Source organism: Lissotriton helveticus, chromosome 10 (assembly GCF_964261635.1).
Source record: "Lissotriton helveticus chromosome 10, aLisHel1.1, whole genome shotgun sequence".
NCBI classification, from domain to species: Eukaryota; Metazoa; Chordata; class Amphibia; order Caudata; family Salamandridae; genus Lissotriton; species Lissotriton helveticus.
This window is the reverse complement of record NC_136071.1, coordinates 575,558,914-575,584,127: the sequence shown is the minus strand read 5'-3', so window position 1 is coordinate 575,584,127 and position 25,214 is coordinate 575,558,914. Positions and strand designations below refer to the sequence as shown.

Sequence of the window (25,214 nt, the reverse complement as noted above, 5' to 3'; positions counted from 1 at the left end):
TCCATTCGGATACATTTATCCGCTATAGCGGCTTATCTCCAAAACAGGCAGCATCTCTCCCTTTTCCGAGTGCCTGCTATTAAAGCTTTTCTAGAAGGGCTCAAACGAGTCATTCCTCCCAGGTCCCCACCTGCTCTTGAATGGAATCTTTTTTTTTTGTGTAACTTTTTATTGTATAAAACAAAAGTAAACAACACATCAAACATACAATCAAGGCAATACAGCAGTAATACAGCCATTAGGCCTGCGCTCAAGGAGGACGGGAGATATGACAACAGGAGAAAAGATATTTGAATACAGATGAGGGGAGGGTGCCAAAGGCAGAATTGCATATGAACAGCACAATATACCACAGCTGGAAGGAATGTAGGTCAGGGCGACTGGGAAGAACTAGGAATCGCAGTGAGTGGGGGCGTACAGATATCTCCACGGTATGAGTTCCACTGGTTCCAAATCTTCCCCCATTTTTGGAGTCTGCCTCTTGCCATATACACTGTCTTCTCTCTGAACATGCACCAGTCCAGACTCTTTCCAAGCGGTCACTGTAGGCGGCCTCGGGGACCCCCACAACTGTGCAATATCCCTCTTCGCAACCATATTGGCAAGAGTCACCCACACGTCATAATCATTCGGACCCCACACATTCAATAAACATTGTCGGGCTTCCAGCATCATCACAACACCCGTTACTTCATCCATCACCTCATGTATACGTTTCCAAAATCGCACCACCTCAGGGCATTCCCATATGATATGGAGATAGGTGCCAAGGAGACCACACCCACGCCTACACATGCCATCCGTGGAGTAGCCCATGTGGATCAGACTGGGACCGTTGACATAGATTCTGTGGAGGATCTTGAGTTGGACCAGACGGAGGCGGGCCGGAATCACCACCTCCCTAGGAGAGGAGATCGCGGACTGCCAGTCCTCATCATCCAGTTCAATACCATCAGCAATCCAAGCTTCACGAAGGTGATCAAGCAGACTCGATGGCTCCTGAGGTCTTAGTTTGGCTACCTCAACTTACCTCCTGACTGCATGGATATCATACGGGAGGCAAGAAAGCCCACCACCAGAGCATGCTAAGAAGCAACATGGAAGCGGTTTGTCATTTATTGCGTGGAACACATTAACCCGCTTGACGCGTCCACGCACAACATCATTTGTTATCTGCTACATCTTTACAAATGCAATCTAGCATATGCTTCCATTCGGATACATTTATCCGCTATAGCGGCTTATCTCCAAAACAGGCAGCATCTCTCCCTTTTCCGAGTGCCTGCTATTAAAGCTTTTCTAGAAGGGCTCAAACGAGTCATTCCTCCCAGGTCCCCACCTGCTCTTGAATGGAATCTTTTTTTTTTTGTGTAACTTTTTATTGTATAAAACAAAAGTAAACAACACATCAAACATACAATCAAGGCAATACAGCAGTAATACAGCCATTAGGCCTGCGCTCAAGGAGGACGGGAGATATGACAACAGGAGAAAAGATATTTGAATACAGATGAGGGGAGGGTGCCAAAGGCAGAATTGCATATGAACAGCACAATATACCACAGCTGGAAGGAATGTAGGTCAGGGCGACTGGGAAGAACTAGGAATCGCAGTGAGTGGGGGCGTACAGATATCTCCACGGTATGAGTTCCACTGGTTCCAAATCTTCCCCCATTTTTGGAGTCTGCCTCTTGCCATATACACTGTCTTCTCTCTGAACATGCACCAGTCCAGACTCTTTCCAAGCGGTCACTGTAGGCGGCCTCGGGGACCCCCACAACTGTGCAATATCCCTCTTCGCAACCATATTGGCAAGAGTCACCCACACGTCATAATCATTCGGACCCCACACATTCAATAAACATTGTCGGGCTTCCAGCATCATCACAACACCCGTTACTTCATCCATCACCTCATGTATACGTTTCCAAAATCGCACCACCTCAGGGCATTCCCATATGATATGGAGATAGGTGCCAAGGAGACCACACCCACGCCTACACATGCCATCCGTGGAGTAGCCCATGTGGATCAGACTGGGACCGTTGACATAGATTCTGTGGAGGATCTTGAGTTGGACCAGACGGAGGCGGGCCGGAATCACCACCTCCCTAGGAGAGGAGATCGCGGACTGCCAGTCCTCATCATCCAGTTCAATACCATCAGCAATCCAAGCTTCACGAAGGTGATCAAGCAGACTCGATCGGTCATGATCATTTTCTTATAGAACAATGAAATAGTACTGTCTGGCACATAACCGTCTAGCATACGATCTTCGAGGGGGGAGGATTCCGGAATATCACTACCCACTGGCAACACAGAGTGCAGAGCATGGCGTACCTGGACAGAACGAAATTTTTCTCTGTCACTTAGCTTATACTCTACTTGCAGATCCGAGAAAGTTTTCACCTCTCCTTTAACCCAGAGATCACGCACTTTACTAATACCGATCATGTCCCACCTATCAAATCCCTTCGTCTTCCAGAGGCCACCCAACTTCGCAGAGGCGTAGAGCGGAGTTGCACCAGTTAGTTTATCACTCCAGCCCATAGCCGCCGTTGCGCTATGCCATACCCGCACGGCTATAGCGGTAGGTCCCGAGAGTTGTGAAAGAGAGGGTCCCGAATAAAGCGCCTGTAGTAATCACCACCCGGGAGCAGCCACTTATCCATTTCAAATGCTGGATTCAACGCCGGGCCATACATCCCGTGGTTGATGGCAGCAAGGTGGGAGGCCCAATAATACCTGCGAATATCTGGGAGCGCTATACCGCCATCATACCAGGGAAGTGTCAGTTTTGGAAGAGCGATGCGTGAACGTCCGTCCCATATTAATTGCCTCTGCAACGATTCTACTTCCCGAAAATATTTCGACGGGATGACATCAAAACTATTCTGAAGTGCGTATAGGAACCGCGGTAAGGACATCCTTTTAAAAAGGGCCGCACGCCCTAGGGGAGATAACGGTAATTTACGCCAACGCGCTACATCGGAGCGCAACCTTTGGAGTGGGGGGAGTAAATTGCGTTCATAGCGAACCGCCGGATCCAACGAGATAAACACACCCAAGTACTTAAAGCCGGACTGCGACAACTGAATGGGACAGTCCCGCGGCAAACGGGGGACATCACCCGCAAGTACATAAATGTAGGATTTAGACCAATTAATGATAAGGCCCGAGTACTTCCCGAAGGAGGTAAGGAAGTCAAACAATACGTTGAGCGATTTTTGGGGAGATGTAAGGTACAATAGGATATCATCCGCGTATAAGGAAATGCGATCTTCAAATTCCGGCGTCCCGCGTATACCGTTCATCGAAGGTTCCCACCGTAGCCAAGTGGCGAGTGGCTCCAACGCCAAAGCAAAGAGGAGCGGGGACAACGGACAACCCTGCCGCGTGCCCCTCCCAAGAGTAAAGGGCACGGAGACACGGCCATTAACCACCACCTGCGCCAGTGGCGTTTCATACAGGAGTTTGACCCAACCAATAAAACCAGCGCCGAATCCAAATTTGGCGAGTACCGCCCAGAGATAAGACCATTCGATTGTATCAAAGGCCATCGGGGCGTCCAAGGACGCCAAGATGGCCGGTTCACACAGCGTCGGGGCCCACGCGAGAACACCATGCAAACGTCGCAAATTTAATGCCGTGTTACGGTGCGGGATAAAACCCGATTGATCCGGATGAATCAGGTCGCTAATAACCGTAATCAGACGATTAGCAAGCAGTTTGGCGAGGACCTTAGGCTCCGCATTTAAGAGCGAAATGGGTCTATAAGACGAGCAGCGATCCCGTGGTTTACCCTCCTTATGGATCACCACAATGGTAGCAAGACGCTGATCTCTGGGGAGGGAGCCACTGTCTCGCGCAGCCAAAAACATATCACGGAGATAGGGAGCTAGAGTATCAGGGCGTAATTTATACAGTTCGACAGGAAGGCCATTGGGACCCAGAGCCTTGCCGGAACGAATGGAGCGCAGCGCGAGAGCCACCTCATCCACCGAGGGCGTGGCATCCAAAGAGTCCCGATCCGAGTCCGACAAACATGGAAGTGCTATATCTCGAAGCAACAACTGCGAATCCTCCTCGGGCCTGTCGGACACCGAGGTATAGACCTCCCGAAAATACTCCGCAAAACATTCAACAATTTCAACAGGGTCCGTTACACGCACACCATCACATGTCTCAATTACCGGAACCACTCGACTCGCTCTCTCCCGTTTGTCCAGCCAGGCAATCAATTTTCCTGCTTTATCACCCACATCATATAGCCGTCCCTGCTGTTCCCTACTCATCATCTTTGCCGCATCAGTAACCAAAGTTTTATATTCTAATTGTTTAAGGCGGAGGACATGTAATGCCTCCCGGGACACCCCTCGTTCCAATGCAGTCTCCAGGTCTGTGATTTCAGTCTCGAGCTGAACAATTGCCTCATTCTTACATTTCTTAGCACACCCCACCAAAGACAATGCCTGTCCCCTGATCAGTCTTAAAAGCTTCCCATAATGAAACAGGCGAGGATACAGAACCAGCATTCTCAGTAAAATACAGATCAAATGATTTAATCAATTCAGTGCGAGTCTTAGGGTTAAGAAGATACCAGGGGTTAATCGGGGCCACCCTCCCTTCGGCGCCGGTGCTGAGATTAAGGTGAAACCAAATGGGGGAGTGGTCTGATACACCCCGGGCCAAGTGTCTAATCTCCCCAATCAAGGGGGACAGGGCAGTTGGTATGAGGATATAATCCAATCTAGAAAGACTACCATGAGCTCCCGAGTGGAAAGTAAACTGTGTTTGCTCTGGATGCATTAGTCTCCAACAATCTATAAGTCCCAATGTTTCCAGGAAGTCACCCAACCAGGATTGCGCAGCAGGAAGAGCTCGGGGCGGATAGCGGTCTATCCTGCCAGAAATGACGGAGTTGAAATCACCACCCAGTATCAAAACACGATCCGGGAGACCCAGAACCATCCTCCCCAGGTCTGTAAATGTCGTGGATTGTAGGCCCGGAGGGACATACACCAACAAAATTGGTTTTCCCTCCCACCGCCCAACAAGTGCAACATATCGACCCATGGCATCAAGGATCACATCGTCAACCTCGAGGGGGAGGGAAACCCTAAGCAAAATACCCACTCCTCTAGAACTAGATGTAAATCCAGAATGGTCAGCAAGACGATAACCCCGTCTATTAAGAGCGTGACAAGTATTTCCTACCAAGTGCGTCTCTTGTAGCAAAACATCAGGCAAAAGGCGCCGCAACAGCTGTATAAGCACCCCTCTCTTTATCCGATCACCCAACCCATTCACATTCCAGCATAATACCCTCAACCCTCTACCCCCCATCCAGATCCACAATGAACTCCCATCGCAAAATGAGCATCACACCAATGTCAAAGAGAATGAAAGTACCTTGCCTTGAAAAAGAAAAAACAAACAATCCCAAAACATGGCCCTCCCTCCCCCCAAGGTTCCCATCACAACTCCCCCCCCCCCACCCTGCACCCCTGCACCGACTCAAAGGCCACCCCAATTTGCAGTGTGCCTGTCGCCCTAACAATTACAAACAAAGAACTAATCTACACAAAGAAAACCCCAGAGGAGGAAAGGGGTCCCGCCATCCCCGCTACCTCCCAAGATGTGAACGGAATGATCAAAGAAGTCAGTGAGCCTCAGCTGGACACGTGGAATAGTGTTCCGGACACACGCGCCATAATCATTCTTGGTCCATCAGTCCCCCCTCAGCACCACCAGCATGTTCCTGGCCAGCACGGCGAGCCGGCAAAGTGTCCAACCAATCACTCGCTTCCTCAGGTCTGACAAAGAAAAATGTTTGATTGTCATATTCAACACGCAGTCGTGCCGGGAATAACATAGTGTATTTTAGTTCCATGTCTTAGTCGCCGTTTCACCCCTTGAAATCCCATTCGTTGTTTCTGGACCGATTGAGAAAAGTCCGGATAAAAGTTCACAGCAGCGTTCTCGAACTGCGTAGGGCCGCTTGTCCGTGCCGCCTACAGAATGGCATCGCGATCTCTAAAGTTGAAGATCCGTGCAATATTCGGACGGGGGGGGGAAACCGGGCTTCGCCTGTCCCCCTGGCACTCTGTGCACACGTTCGATGGCAAAGAATTTGCTCAGGCCCTTGGGTGCGAGATGGTTAAGAATGAGGTCCTCCACTCGAAGATCAGTGGCGAGTGAACTAGAATCTTCCGGGACCCCAATAATACGCACGTTATTGCGCCGTGCACGGCCTTCAAAATCCTCCAAGCGACGAGCAAAAAAGTCGTTAGCAGATCTAAGGTTGCGCACTTCTGTTTGCAAGTCGGACACGTCCGTGGTAAGACTGGATGTCTTTAGGTCCAATGACTTCACCTTCTCGTTCGTCTTGGCCAAATCAGTTCGAATGAGATTGACATCAATAGCCACTGTGTCCAACTTCAGAGCCAGGGCTTCATACTGTTGGCCAATAGAAGACTGAATACCAGCAATGGCGCCCATCACGTCCTGTAGCGTTAATTCCGCCAAGGCAGCAGGATCGTCGACAGCCTCCTCCCGGGTCTTAGGCGCGCCACCAGGGGATCCTTTAGAAAGTGCGTAGCGATCCATGACATTCGTCTGGATTGAACCCCCACGGATAGTGGTCTTGACTCTCCGTTTTTCACCCTCGGGCTTGCCAGTCATGGCAAGTCGGGTGCCCCGGAGGGAGGCCTGGGATCTGGTCCAAATGGCTCCTTAAAATTCACACACAAAGAATACAGGAGGCGAAGTTGGGCCAATTTAAGTCCACAGTCAAACCGCCGTTAGCTCGAAGCTCAATGAGCTGGCATCTGAGTTCGTCCGATCAACAGACACACCGCAGATAGGAGACAGTGCGCTGGAGAAACGAAACCGAAAGTGAAGTGAGGCTGTGGTCTGATCCCCTCAGGCCGTTGTTAAATTACGACCTGGGCACTGCTACAACTCAAGGTCCAGGCTGTTCCATGGAGAAGGCCACAAATTTCAAGACTGCAGAACTCTGGGACCGTGCGTCCGATTCCGACCCAAAAACCTGCTAGTACATCAGCCGGGTTGTGTCTTCAATGATCTACCGTCAAAGTAGGATATTATCCAGGATAAATGCGAGAGGCAGCGAGGGTCTTCGGGAGCCCTGTGCTCACGCGGCCATCTCGGATGCGCGCGTAGCTCCTCCTCCTCCTCCCCTGAATGGAATCTTAATGTGGTCCTCACCCGGCTGATGGGTCCACCTTTTGAACCTCTACACTCATGCGAGATTCAATTCTTAACATGGAAAGTGGCTTTCCTAATAGCCATTACGTCACTGCGACGTGTCAGTGAGCTCCAGGCGCTCACTGTACAAGAACCTTTCATACAGATTCACTCCAACCGGGTGGTGTGCACACTAACCCTAAATTTCTTCCTAAGGTGGTTTCACAGTTCCATGTCAATCAAACTATTGAACTGCCTGTGTTCTTCCAAAATCCAGAGACAGTGGCTGAAAGAATGCTCCACACTCTTGACGTCAAACGAGCTTTGATGTACTACATTGATAGGACCAAATATTTTAGGAAGACGAAACTACTTTGTTGCCTTTTCTGCCCAACACAAAGGCAACCCCATTTCCAAAGCAGGTATAGCCAGGTGGATCGTTAAGTGTATTCAAATTTGCTATCAAAAGGTTAAGCGCACTTTACCGGTCCCCCTAGTGCCCACTCCACCTGTAAGTTGGGGGCCTCCATGGCTTTCCTTGGAGATATCCCTTTAGAAGACATTTGTAGAGCAGCCACATGGTCTACCCCACACACATTTACAAAACACTACTGTGTAGATGTGCACTTCAAGCAGCTTTGTAGGGCAGGCTGTTCTAAAAACACTTTTTCAAACGTCTGCAGCTGGCACTGGCGTCCGCCGCTAATGGAGCGACTGCTATATATTCTATGCTATAGATATGAATTCAGCAGCCCACATGCCTCGAACTGAATATGCTACTTACCAGTATGCATCTGTTCTTGGCATGTAGGGCTGCTGACATTCATATCGCCCGCCCTCCAGCCCGGCGCCTGTAGCGGCTGCAGAATTTACACTTACTCTTAGCATGGCCATCGCTCACACTATTACATTCCATCTTTGTCAAAATGGCTAAAAACAATCTGGGGATGGAGTCGATGCCCATGCGCACTGTAGTCCAGGGGAGGAGCCACCTATCTCGTGATACTTCGAAGTCTCTTCCAGGACAACAATGTGCAATCATCCGGACCAACACTAGGTGGCGATCTATGCTATAGATATGAATGTCAGCAGCCCTACATGCCAAGAACAGATGCAAACTGGTAAGTAGCATATTCAATACCTATATCTAACCCTAAAATGGACACATATATTCCTATCAGTCACTCCTATGGCAGGCCTTATCAATCCTGAAGGCAGAGTGCTTGGAATTATGTGAGATGGTGCTCTGGCATGAGCTGAGCCCGGCTGCAGCTTGCGGAACCAAGTCTTAATAGCTGTTCCATGATAACGCTATACCATATACTCTTAAGTGCATTATCAACCTTGCGGTTAAATGCTCACTCTGGTATAACATCATCAAAACATGTCGAGTAATGTGTCATACGATTCGGAATACTACCCCCTCGCCAATTCTGGCGATGGGGGTAGCATTCCACCCTTCTAGAGGGACACGACATGTACGTAACTGTGAACCCCGGTTAAAGTTAACTCGAGCCTTGGCATCACAAAATGGATGCTGCCACCACAGACACAAGTCTGACCTCCTGCTGCTGGGAGTCCTTCCAGCGAGGGCAGCTTGGACAAAGGGTTTCCTGCCTTGGGAGTTGCCAACACCACCCCAGACAGGATTTTGTGTATTGGGTAGGATAGGCCTGAAAGGAATGAGACATGCCTGGGGCACACAAGGTGCCCTGTGCATACATCGGTTCAAACCAGTTGCTGGGGCACTCCAGCCCCAGCTCTGGCGGGAAACCGGACAAAGGATAGGGGGTGTAACCACCCCCCTTCCTGGTCCCACACAGGGGAGGGACCTAGTCAGTAGTGCAGCCCCCTTTAGCAGGATAAAGGTAGGAGCTGGTCCCATTCCAAGTTAGATTAATCCTGAACTACTCTACAAGAAGAAACTCTGGACTTCGACGTTCTGCTCCACAGAAGACTGAAGAAATCTCCCTTGTGGGCAAGGAGTGTCCACCCTGCAACTGCATGCACCATCAAGCGTCCAGCGGCTTCCCTTTGTTGTCTTCCTTCCAGGATCCAGACTTCAGAGCCCGACGAGACCTGGATTCCCAGACCTCTCCGACCTCAACCTACATCTGCAGCACAGCTGAGATTCGTGGGTGCGACGAGACACGTGGGACCAGCCATCTTGAAAGAAACTGCACTTCGCTTCCAGCACGACTCCCGAGGTAAACTCGACCAAGTGCTTTGGAGACTGAGAAGCCCCAGCCCCGAGCAGCCCATGCACCGAAGACCAGCCCTCCAGCATCCATGAGATCTGGGTGGGGCCCTTCTGCTTGTCTGCTGCTCGACGCGTTGTGTGGTCACTTGCCGGCTGGCTAGTGGCCTCCTAGACGACGAACCTTTGAATCTTTGCTGCTGGTCTAGTTGCTCCAGACTGGCCCTTGCTCCCTTCCAGTAGAGGGGCACCCCGAACTCTCCTAGTCCGCACCAGACGTAATTTCCACTCATCGCGTGGGTTGCCTTTGCCAAGGCCTGTTGACTCCAATTCCGGATCCGACACCGCCGACAGCGAGAGCCTGCGTGGGACAGCTCGTGCCTCCATCCTGGTCGTCGAAGACACCTCCTGGTCCACGTGGCTGCAGAGTCAAGCGCCCACTCTTCACCTCGTCACGACGACAGCACCTGGTTCCTTCTTGGTTCCACACCGGTCACTGGCTAGTGACTTTGAACACTGTCCCCTCTGCTTTCAGGTCCTCTTCTTCACCGATCCACCCTTGGATCGCACCGGACATCTTCCTCCTGGTCGCCTGCAGCATCTTTTCTTTCAGGCTCCATTGACTTCAACGCGAGAACCCGACACACTTTGGCACCTATGCACCCGCAGCCCGTGGGTGAGGTAACGAGAGCATTTCGGTGCTCAAGGGTAGTTTAACTGTCCTAGTGTCCAGTTCCACAGTCGTTTTAGTCCTACCTAGTCAGGATTGTCCGTACTCACCTTTTACTTGAACTGTACTGTCCATTGACGTTGTTGCGCATCTCGCGTGTGAGTTCACACTCTGCACACGCGTTCCGTGGGCCTCCTATTACTTACCTAGAGTTAGTGTAGCGTGGTCCCATCGATCCTACAGCCTCTATACAGCTCCATTCCTTTTAACGACTTTCACATTCCACTTACTTAGTATATGGTTTGTCGTGCCCCTAGGGCACCATTGTAATTTTGTGCAACTTGTCGTATTTTTCTCAAGAGATTGTCATGTGCTTAGCCCTCTGACCTCATAAAGAGTTCAGAGGTGTTATTAATAAATATACGGTTTATTTTCATAACAATCTGTGTGGTGTCCTTTCATCTGGTATTCAAGGGGTTATATTGTGGTAAAACAGCTGGCTTCACATGCCAAAAGAGTTTAGCCTAAGACTGCTTTCTCCATGCTACCATTAGGATAGCTGGTCTATAAGGTTGACTTACAACCAATCACCATAAGGGTTGTTTGGACTGATACAAGGTGATCACTAGAACTAGTGAGCATCATATATCAGGCCAACTTCTCACAGTCCGCAAACTTGAAAATCCCGGAAGACCTGACTGCCTTCCTCATCCAAAGACTGGGACTCCCAGGAGCAGTGGTTCTGCTCAAAGATCTACATCCCCTGGTGCCAGCCAGGAACTGCGAATCCAGCACACACTGCACCCGCCTAGCCCAGCCTGTACCTGAGTGAACAAACATCACGAGGACGTCCCCCGGCGTCTGTGGCCACGAATCCAGCATCCAAGGACCCTCCTCGACACTCCTGATGACGCAGCCTCACAACCAGGTACCCCTTCAACCGCGACCAGCAGAGGGTAAGATTTTCCGACACCAAAAGACACACCGGTGCCCCACGGCCCCCTGTGCTCAACTCCTGGGTGTCTACCCAACCTACAGCTTCCCAACTTACCTCTCGAAGTGGTTGTCGCACCTGAAGAATTTCTGTCCCCGAGCTTGCAGTCTTTGTTAGTCTTGCCGGTTTCCCTTTAAAAACCTATAGGGCACCTGACTGCCCAAAAGCACCCTGCACCCAGCTGCCCGAGTGCCACTGGAAGTGCAGCACCTGTTCTATTCTACTACCCCACTTTCCACATGGCCTGCCTGCTAGCAGCCACCAACCGGAGGCCCCCTACCTGCAATAGGCTAACATTGGGCCTGCTCTCTGTGCACCCGGCTGCCCCTGTGCCGCTGAGGGTGTATGTTGGACTTTGCCCTTCTGGCAGGTTCACCCCTAAACTTTTTGCTTTTAATGGTGACCCAGTAGTAGTGATTTTTGGTTTCTGCGCATTTTCACTGTGTCCCAGTGGAAATTGCGTGCGCACTCTGAGTGCATGTGGTGAGATAGGCCTTCCCTCCTCCCATAGGAATGCATGGGGAATGTATGTGTCCCTGGTAGTTCCTGATGCGTGGGGTGTTCAGGCTCGAGTCTGGTATGTGCGGACTCGTGTGATTGAATGCTGCGAAATTATGTATGCGGGGTGTGTGTCTCTAGTGTGGAAGTGCCACTTCTAGACATCGCTATGCGTGCGCTGTAGAGGTGCTGGCGTGTGATTGGCTCCCTCACACGCCATTGGCTCCCTCTTACCCTTATACAAAACGAGAATCTGCTGGCATTCAGGAAAGATCTGAAAACATGGCTCTTTTCCCTCTAGTTTCCAATAGCCCATTCTCACAGGGAATTACCACTTCAGCGCCAGGACACCGATTGGTATTAGCGCGCTTTATAAGTGTTATAAATAAAACAAATAAATAAATAAAATTGGCTGGAGCTGGCTGGGATGCCAGGCTCCAGGAGTCATGATGGGTCTGCCCAGTGGTGAGTGTGGAGATTAGCTTGCTGATGGCTGAGGAGGAGTGCACCTGGGTCCTGAATAGGGCTGGGCTTTCCCCACACTAATGCTGGCTCCGTCCCCTGTGGTGAGTCTAATGACCCTAGCCTCCCTGGTGAATAGAAAGGGTGGTTGAGCACATCAAGGGTGCTCCAAAACCAGCTGCGACTGGTTTCTCCCCCACCCTGCACCTAAGACAAAGGATTCACTGTATAAAAAGGGGCTGTGTCCCCTTACAATTTGTTCTATTGCTGGATCCTATCTGAGGGTGGCTGCTGCTGGGCACCAGGAGGAACCGCCACTTGGGACTGCCTTCCTGGAGTGCCCAGTTAGTTGGCCCCTGGCCCAGCCTTGCCCCCCCCATCTTGCTGCATTCCTTAAGGACCGTTCTTTGCCTAGACTGGTGCACCCCTCAAGCGCTTTCCTTTCCCTAGCGCTGGGAGCGCTTTACTTTGTCTTCTAAGCGCCTGGGAGCGCTCTTATGACCTAGTGCAGGGAGCGCTTTATTTGATAAAATCCGGTGCCCACCTGGCATTGCCCGCTAGATTGCGGCCTCGAGGGTGCCCACCCCCATGTGGACAGAAATGCACCCAGCCGCACCAGCCTGCAGCGTACCTCGGAGTACGCTAGAAGCGTACAAAAGCGCCCCGGGTCCCTATGCAGCGTACGCTTGAGGCGTACTAAGGCCCGCATTGCCCCGTTGTCCCGCGTACGCTCGAGGCGTACGGAGGCAGCACCACGCCGGAAGGAGAAGCCGGAAGGACGGGAGCCCACCCGGCCTCCACATGACCCAGCTCGTCTCCGGGCTCTGCACCGGATTGGGAAGTAAGGTCCGGCCGCAGCACCGGAGAGCCCCGCCACGACAAGCAGGGTCCCCGCCACAGCAGCCGATGAGTGTGGGTGCTTGGGGCAGCATTTGGCCGCAGAGCCTACCAAGGCTCCTGGGCAGTGGCACACTCCGAGTTCCCCGAGCGGAACTCCCACCAAGGCCGCAGTTGTGTAGAGCCACGAGGCTCCCCCGGGCATGATTCTGCTGTAAAGCCCCGAGAGGCTCAGGGGGCATTCTTCGTGCGAGCCCAGAGAGGCTCCTGGCGGCATACTTGTTTTGCGAGCCCAGAGAGGCTCGTGGGGGCACATTTATCTCTTAGAGCCCAGAGAGGCTCCAACATCTTGCAGGGCACCATTTGCTCAGTGGTAGAGCGGCCCTAGAAGGCAGCGGGCCGCTCCCACCTTGCCCCACAGTGTCGTTCAGAGCCATGGAGGCATTTCTCATTTGTCTTGAGTCCAGCGAGGCTCCCAGGGGGCAAGGTGTGCTCCGAGCCTGCGAGGCTCCAACGTGTTGGCCCCATCATTATTTCCACAGCTGCCCAGCACTTTGTGGGCAGCTACTACGTTTAGGCCCCCCTGACATTGGGATACAGGGCGTCCTAGCCCCAACAAGGCCAGTTGGCCTAGGGACTGCCACAGGTGGTGGCTTATGTGAGTACTGCGCAATTGTTCCCTTACACCTCTGAATGTGTTGTGTATGCATCATGTGTTCTCCTGTGCTGCAGCTCTGAATGTGTTTTGATGCAACATGTGCCTTGTTCTTACACCGCTGAATGTATGTTTATGCATCATGTGTTTTGTTCCCATGCTTATACCCCTACAGGTATTGTGATACTTAGGTGGTTGTTCTTGCTAGTACAGGTGGTGCTAGTGAGGTTCTGGTTCCCTGCGTAATATTTTCCTAAGGTGGTTAGGGTTGCGTAGGTGGTACTTAACCTTTACCATTGATTACTGGTTGTTTGCTTGATGTTCTATTTTGTGCTACAGTGATTATTATTATATGTTCTAAGTGCTAATTCTACCACGTGCTAAGTTCTAAAAGTGCATATTCCTGACAGTGGTCCATGTGGCCCTGTCTTGTACATATCCCCTGTAAATTCTGCCCGTGCCTGTTGACACATTGTAAAGTGTGTGTTTTTATCTAATGTGTTTTGGTGTAATACAAAGGCTATTTTTATATATAACCTTGTGTGGAGTTTCCTTTGTGGTGGGCCTTGGATGTTGCTGGGTGTGCGCGCGCAAACACTTAACTCCCATTGCCTCCAAGTTTAGTCTTACTGCTCGTGCTACGTTACCAAGGGGGTGAGCAGGGGTTATCTTGGCGTGTAACTCCCTTGCCCTGACGTGGAAGTGGTGGTCTCTGACTGACTTTGGCGCAAGCCCTGACCAGCCAGGGATCCCATTTCTAACAGTGTAACAACTGTACCTACCTGAACCTCGGAGACCCCCGAGTCTATCCCCAGAACCTTAATGTGAGAAAGTGCCATCTTTCTTGCCTTGGTATGCCCCCACTTTTTTTCTGAACTGCTGATGTGCTTTGACGGAGTGTGCACTGGGTTCCTGCCAACCAGGTACCCAGGGCCTGTGTTCCTTCCCTAAAACTGTGCTGAAACTAAAAACCCAATTGGTCTCTCTGGCCACCTGTCAGCCCCTAGTAAATGGTACCCAGGGCATGGCGACTAGAGAAGACCCCAGAGGGCTGCAGCACTTATTGTGCCACCCTCGGGGGCCCTGTACCTTGGCACCCACACGCTGCCTATGCAGGCTGAGTGCCTAAGTACAGAACTAAACCAAGAGTCGACATGGCACACATCCCTGTGTGCCATGCCCACAGAACCCACTGCCCTGGCATACTTAAGTCACCCCTCTAGCTGGGTGCCCTACGCCAGATGTGTGGGCACAGGTGCATGAGACCTGTGCCCCTACAGTACCCAGGGCCATTCCTGGGCACTAAGTGCAGTGATGCCATTAAGAGTATATGGTGCTGGGAGGTTGTCATTACGAACTCCACAGCACCATAATGGCTACATTAAAGACAGACCAGTTTGGTACCAAACTTCTCAGCACATTAAACGACAGGGGACATACATAGCATCAATGTATATAAACAACATATAAGTCTCCGCCTGATAGATTTCAAAATGATACATATGGGAAATAAGCACATCAAAATGTGGAAGATGTGAATAATCCAAAATATCAAAAGGCACAAATTGAAAAAAACGGGAGGGGCAGAAGTGAGGGGGGTTTGGAGGGTATGAGGGCTGAAGGTTGACAAGGGAAGGGGGTCTGCAAGGAGGAGTGAAGGTGGTAAACATGGAGGGGAAGTGACGATTAGGAAGGGCGAGTAAGGCTGAAAAACGGAGGGCGGATGCATCTAGGGTCGGACAGATGTGGCCAGTGGGAGAGAACAGATATGGATTAGGGTCCTCAGTATTTATTGAGGAGATGTAGTTTGAGTTCTTTTTTGAAGCTAGAGTAGGAAGGGTTGCAGCGAAGGTCAGTTGGAAGGGCATTCCAAATGCAAGGAGCTTTGCCGGAAAAGGATAGAGACTGGGTGGTTTTCTTTTTTAGAAGGGGGGGATAAGAAGTAGGGTGTTAGTACTTCTCAAGGAACGGGAGCAACTGGCTTTAGTGAGTTTGTTAGCGAGGTAGGTCGGTGTATTCTGATGGAGAATTTTGTGTGTAATGCAGGCTGTTTTGTAAGAGGATCTACCTTCAATGGGGAGCCATTTAAGGGTTTTAAGGGCAGGGGAGATGTGGTCGAATCGCTTGCAGTCTGAGGTAAGCCTAGCTGCAAGGTAAAGCACAGATTTAAGAGGTGCTAGGTGGATCTTAGGAATTCCGGTGAGAATGGCATTGCCATAGTCGATGCGAGAAAGAACAAGGGATTGGACTGCTAGTTTGAAATAATCGATAGAGATGAAGGGCTTGATTTTCTTAAGGTGGCGGAGAGTGAAGAGGGCTCCAATGGCATAATTATTGATGTGTACCTTGAGGCTTAGGAGGTTGTCAAGGGAGATCCCTAATGATTTGACTGAGGAGGACAAAGATAAGGAGCAGTTGAGGGCATTAAGGTCAGAGATCCAATTCTGAATGGGAAGCTAGTTATTTTTAGGGGAAAAAAGAATAATTTCAGTTTTTTAGGGTTGAGTTTGAGGTGGTTAATGTGGAACCAGGCTTGAATCTTGAGTGTTGTTGAGGTGAAGGATGTCAGCATGAGTTTTAATCTTATAATAGAGTTGGGTGTCGTCGGCATAGAGATGGTAGTTGATCCCGGGTTGTTTAAGAATGAGTGTGAGGGGTTCCATGAAAAGGTTAAAGAGTGTGGGAGAGAGGATGGATCCTTGCGGAACTCCTAAGGAGATGGAGGTAGGGTTAGATAGGCAATTTTGGATTTTGGTTTGTTGAGAACGGTGTTGTAGGTATGAGACAAACCATTTGTGTGTCGTACCATTCAGGCCGAAACGATCTCTAAGAACATTGAGAAGAGCAGAGTGGTTAACAGTATCAAACGCTGCAGAGAGATCAAGGAGGATCAGAAGGCTAGATTCACCATTGTCAAGTGAGTGGTGGATGTCGTCAACAATGTTTAGCATGGCGGTTTCAGTGCTGCATCCTTTCCTAAAGCCAGATTGGAAGGGGTCTAGTAAGTTAGTGTTCAATGTGTCTATCTAGTTGGAGAAGGAGACATTTTTCCAGGGCTTTAGAAAGAAGGGGAAGGTTGGAGATGGGACGAAGGTTATTGAGGTCGTTTGGGTCTGCCAAAGGATTTTTGAAAATGGCAGTGATTTGGCCGAGTTGCAATGAAGGGGGGACATAAGCCTGTGGTAAGGGAGCTGTTGAAAATAGAGGTCCAGGAAGGGGTTATGATGTGTTTAAGGTTTTGGACAAGTTTGGAGGGGAGAGGGTATTTGGTGTGGGAGGAAGGCTTGAGTTTGGAAATGATGTTAAAGACTTCTCTTTCAGTGACTGGCTGGAAGTTAAGCCAAGTGGCATTATTTTTAATAAGATAGTTAGGATGATTGGAGTCCAGGAAAATGGACGGCAATGGGGGGTGAGGGAGATCAGAGTTATGATGGGCAGTAGTAGGTGTAGGGGGAGTTATGATGGAGGGTGGGATATTAAGAGAAATGTTCGGGTTAGTGGTAGGGATCGCAGTAGAGAGGAAGGATTGCTCAATTAGTTAATTTTGTCTGGAAAAAAAAGAGAGCTATTTCTTCACATCTAGTCGTCGAGGCCAGTGGGACAGGGGGAGCGAAGCAGTTTGTGCACAATGTTGAATAGTTCTCTTGGCCTATTCTGAGCTCGATCTAGTTGTGACCTGAAGAAGGAAGTTTTTAGTATCATTCCAATGGAGGTTAAAGTTTCCCAGGAAGATGTTTATAGATTTGGTAATTAAGGATTGGGTAAGAAGGTTAGATAGCTCGTCAATCAATGGGTAGTGATTTCCAGGCATATTATATATATTGTGAAGGCGGATGGTGGAGGAACCCTGTATTTTGAGTTCGGCTATAAGGTATTCAAAGGAGACATATTCGGCGTTAGTGATAAGGGACAGCTGTAGTTCGTCTTTGAAGATGATAGCTACACCACCGCCTTTTCGGATGGGTCTATCTTTCCTAATGATGGAGTAGCCCGGGGGTGAGAGTAGGTCAAGAATACTTGTAGAGTAGACATTAAGCCAGGATTCTGTAAGGAACGCAATGTCGATGGATTTGCTAAGGATGGTTTCAGAGATTTCAATGGCATGTCTCCTCCCCCAGGATGGGCAGAGGGAAGCTTGAAAGGCATGCCGCCTCAGTGAGCTTCTCCAGACCATTTGCTGTACCCAGCAACTGGCCCGCACCAGTTCTAACCCCCACTCTGTCGGGAAGACAGGCGGGAAAAACTACGTCAGAAAGGGGGGTGTGCTAGCCTGTGCCAACCCCACCCCTCAGGTGGGGGATGTAGGAAGGTGGATACCGGACTATGGTTACCCAGATTTTTTACCTTGTGTTTAGCTGGTTTTCGACTTAGTTGGCCTGGGATCCTGCTAATCAGGGCCCCAGGCTATCTGCTCTCTCTGTAAAATGGACTCCATGTACTCTAGGTACAACCACAATTGGGAATTGGTTCACCTTATCAGCCCCTGTAGAAGTGTTTCCTAGGTACTCAGGGCATAGGTGTAACCAAGGCCTACTAGGGGCTGCAGCATGTATTATGCCACCCCTGGCTGGCCACTCAAACTGACACAACTGGCTGATCACTCAGCTGGGGCAAGGTCGTGTAATCACCCCTTGCTTAGGTATTGTATTCCTATATCAACCCTTAAATATAGACACACAGTAACTTATAAGTCACTCCTATGGCAGGCCTTAACAATCCTGGAGGCAGAGTGCTTGGTTATGTGTGAGATGGTGCTCTAGCATGAGCTGAGCCTGTCTGCAGCTTTCGGAACCATGTCCTTATAGCTGTTCTATGATATTGCCATACCATATACTCTTAAGTGCATTATAATCCTCGCGGTTGAACGCTAACTTTGGTTTGGCTTTATCTAAACATGTCGTGTAAGGTGTCATACGCTTTGGAATACTACCCCCTCGCCAATTCTGGCGACGGGGGTAGCATTCCACCCTTCTAGAGGGAGAAGACATGTTGTTGCTGACTATCCCGGTTAAAGTTAACCAGAGCCCCAGCGTCACAAAATGGATGCTACTGCCACAGACACAAGTCTGACCTCCTGCTGCTGGGAGTCCTTCCAGCGAGGGAGGCCTGGACAATAGGTTTCCTGCCTGGAGATGTGCGAGCATCACCCCAGACAGGATTTTGTGTATTGGGACAGGGAGGGCTTAATAGAATGAGACATGCCTGGGGCACACTAGGTGCTCCATGCATACCCCAGTTCAAACCGGTTGCTGGGGCACTCCAGCCCCAGCTCTGGCGTGAAACTGCACAAAGGAAAGGGGGTGTAACCACCCCCCTTCCTGGTCCCACCCATAGGAGGGACCTAGTGAGTAAACCAGCCCCCTTTAGTAGTATAAAGATAGGAGCTGACCCAGGAGACTTTAGATTTGATCCTGAACTGAAACTTGAAACGAAACTCTGGACCCTTTGACGTTCAACCGACTTGAACACTGAAGAATCTCCCTTGTGGCCAAGGAGTTACCACCCTGGGAAACCAGGCACCATCCAGCAACTCGACTGCTTGCTTTCCCTGTTCCCGCCGGAACTTCAGCGCAGAGCCTGACAAGACCTCGACTCCAGGACTCCTCTGACCCCACTGCACGACTCCAGCACAGCTGAGCTCTGTGGAAGGCGTCTGAATCCGTGCAACCAGGCAACTTGGAAAGTCTTAAACTTGCTAACAGCGCAGCTCCTGAGGCATCCTCGAAGCTGTGCACTGGGGACTGAGACACCCCGACACTGAGCTCCACCTGCACCGAAGACCAGCCCTCCACACTCCACGAGATCTGCGTGGGGCCCTTCTGCTTGTGTTCTGCTCGACGCGTTGTCCGGTTGCTGGCCCGTTGGCTAGTAGCCCTCTGACGACGATCCTTGTGAAAATCCATTGCTGGTCTGGTTGCTCCAGACTGGCCCTCCCTTCTCTGAAAAGGTGAAGTACCTCAGACCCTCTTGGATTGCACCAGAAGCCTTTTGTGTATCCTGCGTGGGTTGCCTTTGCTTAGGCTTGTTGGCTCCAATCTTGAAGTCGACCCCTCCATCTGCTAGAACCTTCGTGGGACAGCTCCTCTCCAGCACCTGGTCGTCCTCGACGCCTCCTGGTCCGCGTGGCTGCAACGACAAGCTTCACATCCGCACCTGATTGCTCCTCGACGACGTCTGGTTCCTCCCTGGTTCCAATCGGTCACTGGCTAGTGACCTAGACTCTGTCCCCTCTGCTTTCAGGTCCTCTTCATCCTAGATCCACCCTTGGATCCACCCGGACATCTTCCTCCTGGTCGCCTGCAGCATCTTTCTTCAAGGCTCCATTGAGAACGACGACGAAACCCGACACACTTTGACACCTATGCACCTGCAGCCCGTGGGTGAGGTAACGCGAGTACTAAGGTGCTCCGGAGGGATTGACTATCCTAGTGTCCAGATTTACTAGTTGTTTCCTCCTAGCTAGACCGGAAGTGTCCTAAATCTTCATTTACTTACCTTCTAAGTTCCCATTGACTTAACATTGACTCCCGCGTGTGTGTAAAGACACTGCACGCGCCGCCTGTGGGCCTCCTAGCCTAAGGGTCAGATAGCCTGTGGGCCTCCTACCCCTAGCCTAAGGGTCAGATAGTGTAGCCCCAGCGATTCTCTAGGCCCTAGGCTTGTCCTTTTCCCGAGTCGTGGTCCTTACACCACTTAGTATATGGTTTTACGCGCCCCTAGGGCCTAACTGTAAATTGTGCTATTTAAAGTATTTCTAAGTGTAACTTATTATGTGCTTTTGCCTCTGACCTCATAAAGAGTTCAGAGGAGTGTGTTAGTGAATAAATACATATATATATTATAAATATATCCTGTGTGGTGTCCTTTCATTTGGTATTCAAGGGGTTACATATGGTAAAACAGCTGGCTTTACACGCCCTCAAGAGTCTTTTAGCCTAAGACTGTTCTGTCCACGCTACCACTAGGATAGCTGGTCTATAAGGTTGACTTGCACCAGTCCAAACAATCCTTATGGTGATGGTTGTACGGTGCTCACTAGAATAGTGAACATCATATACCAGGCCAACTTCTCACAGGGGAGACTAGGTGAAGCACGGTTCCAGGCTCCGGCCATCTTGTAGATGGGGGAGCCCTGCCCAATCCCAGCTAGGCTCCTGCCCCCCACCCACAGGAGAGGAGCAGACTAGGTGGTGTAGGCACCCCAGGACAGGGACCCATTGGTCCCTGTTCTTGCCCTACCTGTAACGCCCCTAAATTCAGTATTTAGGGGCTCCCTGAACCTCCCTTCCTCACATCCTGATACGAAAAGATCAAGAAGACGACCCGCCGTGCAGCTGCTAACAGGACGACAACAACTGACTTTGCTTCAGCCCTACTAGCCTGTCGATCCTGGAACCTGCTCCTGCTTAATCCCGGCGACTCCTGCAGACTGCAACCTTGGGACACCCAGAGGACCTGCCTGCCTTGACCCTTTTGAAGACTGGGACTCCCATCAGCAGAGGCTCTGCTGCAACAACCCACCTGGTGCCAACCAGGAAGCTCCGGACCAGCCCTCTCTGCACCCGCCGAGCCGGGGCTGGGCCCAATCGAACCAAGACCACGAGGACGTCCCCCGGCGGCTGGGACCCGAAGTCCAGTGCCCAAGGACCCTCCTCGATGAGCCAGCCGACGCCTGCAGACTCAGAACCAGGGGCCACCCTAACCGCGACCAGCCGAGGGTAAACTTTTCCGCCCCCAAAGACACCCCTGCACCCGGCACCCCACGCCCCCCTGTGCCTCCCTTTGGGCTACCTACCTGTGCTCCAACATCCCAACTCACCTCTCGAAGTGCTGGTCGACCCTGGAGAGTCACCGTCCCCGAGCTTGCAGCCTTTGTTCCTTTTTCAAGATCCTCATTGGATAACATTGAATGCCCGATGGCTCAAAGCACCCTGCACCCAACCGCCCGAGTGCCGCTGGCTGCGACCTCTTTGCCCTATCCTACTTCCATCTTTGCCCAGAGCAAGAGACCAGGAGCCCAGCTCCCAGAGCTGCGTGGCCTGCTAGCCAGTAGCCACCAACCGAAGGCCCCCTTTCCCTCATTGGATAACATTGGGCCTACCTACCTCTGCACCTGGCCGCCCCTGTGCCGCTGGGACTGAACTAACTGTACTCATCTGACCCTGGGGGACCCCTGAGTCTAAGCCCAGAACCCTAACTTCACCAACCAAGTACTCACCTGGAAACCGGTAATTCACTTACCTGCCATTGGATAACATTGACCCATTTTGAATTCGACATTTTTTTATGTGAGAAGTTTTGAAAACTGAAAATATTTCTATAAAATCAGCCAAAGTCCGCTTTCGAAAATACTCACCTGTGATCAGGGGAGAAGCCAGTACTGTACCTTTCAGCCCAGTACTGAACCGCAAAAGTAATCCCTAGCGGGTTTACTAGTAACCTGTATTTTCTCCATAGGAAGCCATTGTCTCCTTTTCTATGAAATTTCTTCTGTCTACTTTTGAAAACTGCAAATATTCTTAAAAAAGCGTACGAAATACTGAAATGCAATTACCTACCTGTTTTGAGTTAAGCCCCCAGTGCTGGCCCTAGGAGACTAGTGCTGGGTTACAAAAGTAACGCGATCGTAGTTTACCTGTAACCTGAATTTCCTCCCATTGGATAACATTGTCAGAATCACCTTGAAAAGTTTCAAAGTGTGAACTTTTAAAACCGCTTTATATTCAGGAACATTCATCACAGTAACTAAAACGTTTTTGCTAATCTGGTTTCAGCTTGGACCCCAGGACTGAATCTAAGATGTAGTCCTGGAACTACCAAAGTAATCCATAAAGTAATCAACTGTACTTTCCTTTGAAAAACCCGTTGAGCTCAATGCTAGAGTGTGTTTCAGAACTGTATAGCTTATTATCTATCCTGTAATTATTGTGTAATACAAACTTTTTTCTCCTCTGCTAAGTATTTAGATGAGAGTACTCGTACCTTGAAAAGTATTTTTTTTATAACTGTTGGTTCTAAAAATAAAACAACAATATCTGAGGATATAACAACAATTGGCCTGGAGTTCAGTTCTTGAGTGTGTGAAACCTTTTGCTGACTGAGTGTGTACAACAAATGCTTTACACTGTCCTCTGGTGCTGCCTTACTGCTTGACCAAGCTACAACTTTGGATAGTAAGGTCAGTTCTGACTTTAACCTCTGTTATACCTCTGGGGTTGGTGGACTCTATACACACTGAACTTCCTTCTAGTTCAGTATATATAGAGCCACTTTCTCACACACACCAAAGGGGCTAAAGTAAATCACATTATAGAAAAGGACAATCATTCTTTGCACTTTATACACAGTATGTGATCCATAGCAAGACATGCTGCAAACGGAAAAAAAACATTAACTTGTAACACTGTGTGCATACTGTAGTGTTGTGGATTCATTTGCAAGTATTGCTGCCTCTTTGTCAGAAAAGAACTAGTGGGAGGTAACTCTATCAAGTCACACAAACGTCTAGTACCACTGGGTAAAAAACGCAACAAATGTTTTTTTTGTTCCGTTAACTTGTACTTTTCAAAGAGCATAACGATGAGTCAATTAGAGCACCCTTGATTCTGACACTAATTAAGAAAGGTAATTAACTTCATTATTCAGAGTTCAACCCTAGATGGTGGAGAATGCAAGTGATCTGATGCTTCACGACAGCCACAGCTAAACTGTGGAATACCCTCCCACTCCATATCAAAACCGCACCCACGCTTCTTGCATTTCGGAAGACCCTCAAAACATGGCTCTTCTCCTCCTCCTAACTCCCCCGTCACACTTTAGTGAGCTCTGAGATCACCAGCGCCGAGACACCCGTATGGGCATTTGCGCGCTTTAAAAATTGCAAAAATAAATAAATAAATAAATAAATAAATAAATAAATAAATCTGCAGGATGAAATCCACATTAGTGGCCTTTGCTTTACAGGTAGCTAAACTTTTTTCTTCAAGGTAAGTAACTTGTTTCTTAAAGCCCTGGTGATAGACGATTGCATAATGTACATCTGCAGCTCGAAGAGTACAGCCTACAAGACCTCATAAATATTCTATCATAAATTAAGAAGCATGGGTAGCTGGTCAGAGGAATGTACAAATTGCTGTAATGTGGCTATTTCTTATTCATCCTGTGAGCACTAAATATTGGACACACCTTCACATAGTTGTACCATTATAACTTTTTGTTCAGTTATATGCTTCTGTTCCAATCCAAGCACACAACCAGTTAACTCCGGTTCCATCAAGTTGGATATGAAGACAATCTACTTAATGGTTCATTTAGTTACAACTCCCTCCCTTCCACCAGCACTCTACCATTCACTTTGGTTAGCTTATGTCATGCTACAACCTAGTATCTCAGAGCTTCGTTGACATGGTTGATGACATGGTTGGTGACAATTTTGGAGATAAGTAGAGGGTTGCTTTTGAAAGATTGTCGGCTTACCAAGTTACTGTGCAGCATCTTTTAATTAAGGGCACATTTGTAACTTTTTTGAAGGGCTTAATCATGTTAAATATAATGCTTGTTCATAACCAGGCCTCCAATCTGCCTTTCGATCAAAGAAAAATCTGTATAGAGCATGGTATTTGTTTTGTACCTTGAACCTGTGCATAGAGCGCATGAAATGCATACTTTATAACTTAATATTTATTTTTTATTACAGGATGCAGAGAAAGGTGTAAAGTTTCTTACATTGCCACCAGTGTTACATTTACAACTTATGCGGTTTATGTATGACCCTCAAACTGATCAAAACATAAAAATAAATGATAGGTAATGTCTCTTTCATAAATATTAAATTGTGGTATTTTTTTATTTGAACTTTTGTTTGTCTTTTAACTGTGTAATTAGGTTTAACATCTGAAAGAAACCGGTTAGTATTAGATTCCTTTCCTTAGAATATCCCCAGGCGTCAGTCTGGATCCGGAAACTTTTGCGTAGCAGTATCCCTGCGCGTCGCAAGGTGTAGTCTGCGGCTCCGCGTCCGTCGTCGGCGCCGGGATGACGTAGCCTGAGTACTTAGACGCCGCCCTTGCGCGCTGACGTCAGTTTTTCCTTTTTCCGCGCCAGCAAGCGCCGATCCGGAAAAAGTGGTACCCGTTAGTCATTTTTCGACTAAACTTTTTCGATCCTTTTTGATCTGTTTTTTTAGTCGAACGACTCAATCGGTGACGCTAGGGATGCCCGGGTTCAAACCCTGTGCCGACTGCAACCAACTGATGTCGGTTACCGACACCCATTGCTGGTGGCTGTATTGCTTAGGGGCTGACCACGATGACAAGTCGTGCCACGACTGCTGGGCCTTGACGTCGAAGGCTAGGCGGGAGCGGTCCCGTAAGCGCCTTGAGCTACGGCAGTCGGCCCGCGCTGCTCAAGGTCCCGGTCCAGGAGGAGGTCAAGGTGCCGGAGTCATAGCTCGGCAAGTCAACACCACTCATCGGGCTCCAACTCCTCAGGTAAGAGGCACAAGAAGTCAAAGAAGCGACACCGCTCTTCTGACTCCCTCCCCCCGACGCTCGCGCGACACGGGTTCGGGTGACACTGCCCACGCGGCACGTCGGAGCTGCAGGTGTCGCAGCCTGCTCCAGCCGGTCCCTGGGCAGAATGCGACGCCGGAGGAGATCGGTGCCTTCCTCGTGGCCATGAGGTCGCTCACTCC

General features: G+C 49.7%; 1 protein-coding gene across 4 annotated transcripts in view; it reads left to right on the top strand.

Annotated features, from left to right (window-relative positions):
• The window catches only part of USP7 (ubiquitin specific peptidase 7), a 1,709,027-nt gene that overhangs the window by 705,798 nt on the left and 978,015 nt on the right, over positions 1-25,214 (top strand). For all 4 annotated transcript variants that reach the window (XM_078663105.1, XM_078663106.1, XM_078663108.1 and 1 more), the window contains one exon: positions 24,219-24,328. In XM_078663105.1, the coding sequence (XP_078519231.1) occupies positions 24,219-24,328 (110 nt within the window). The remainder of the gene's footprint in view (positions 1-24,218; positions 24,329-25,214) is intronic.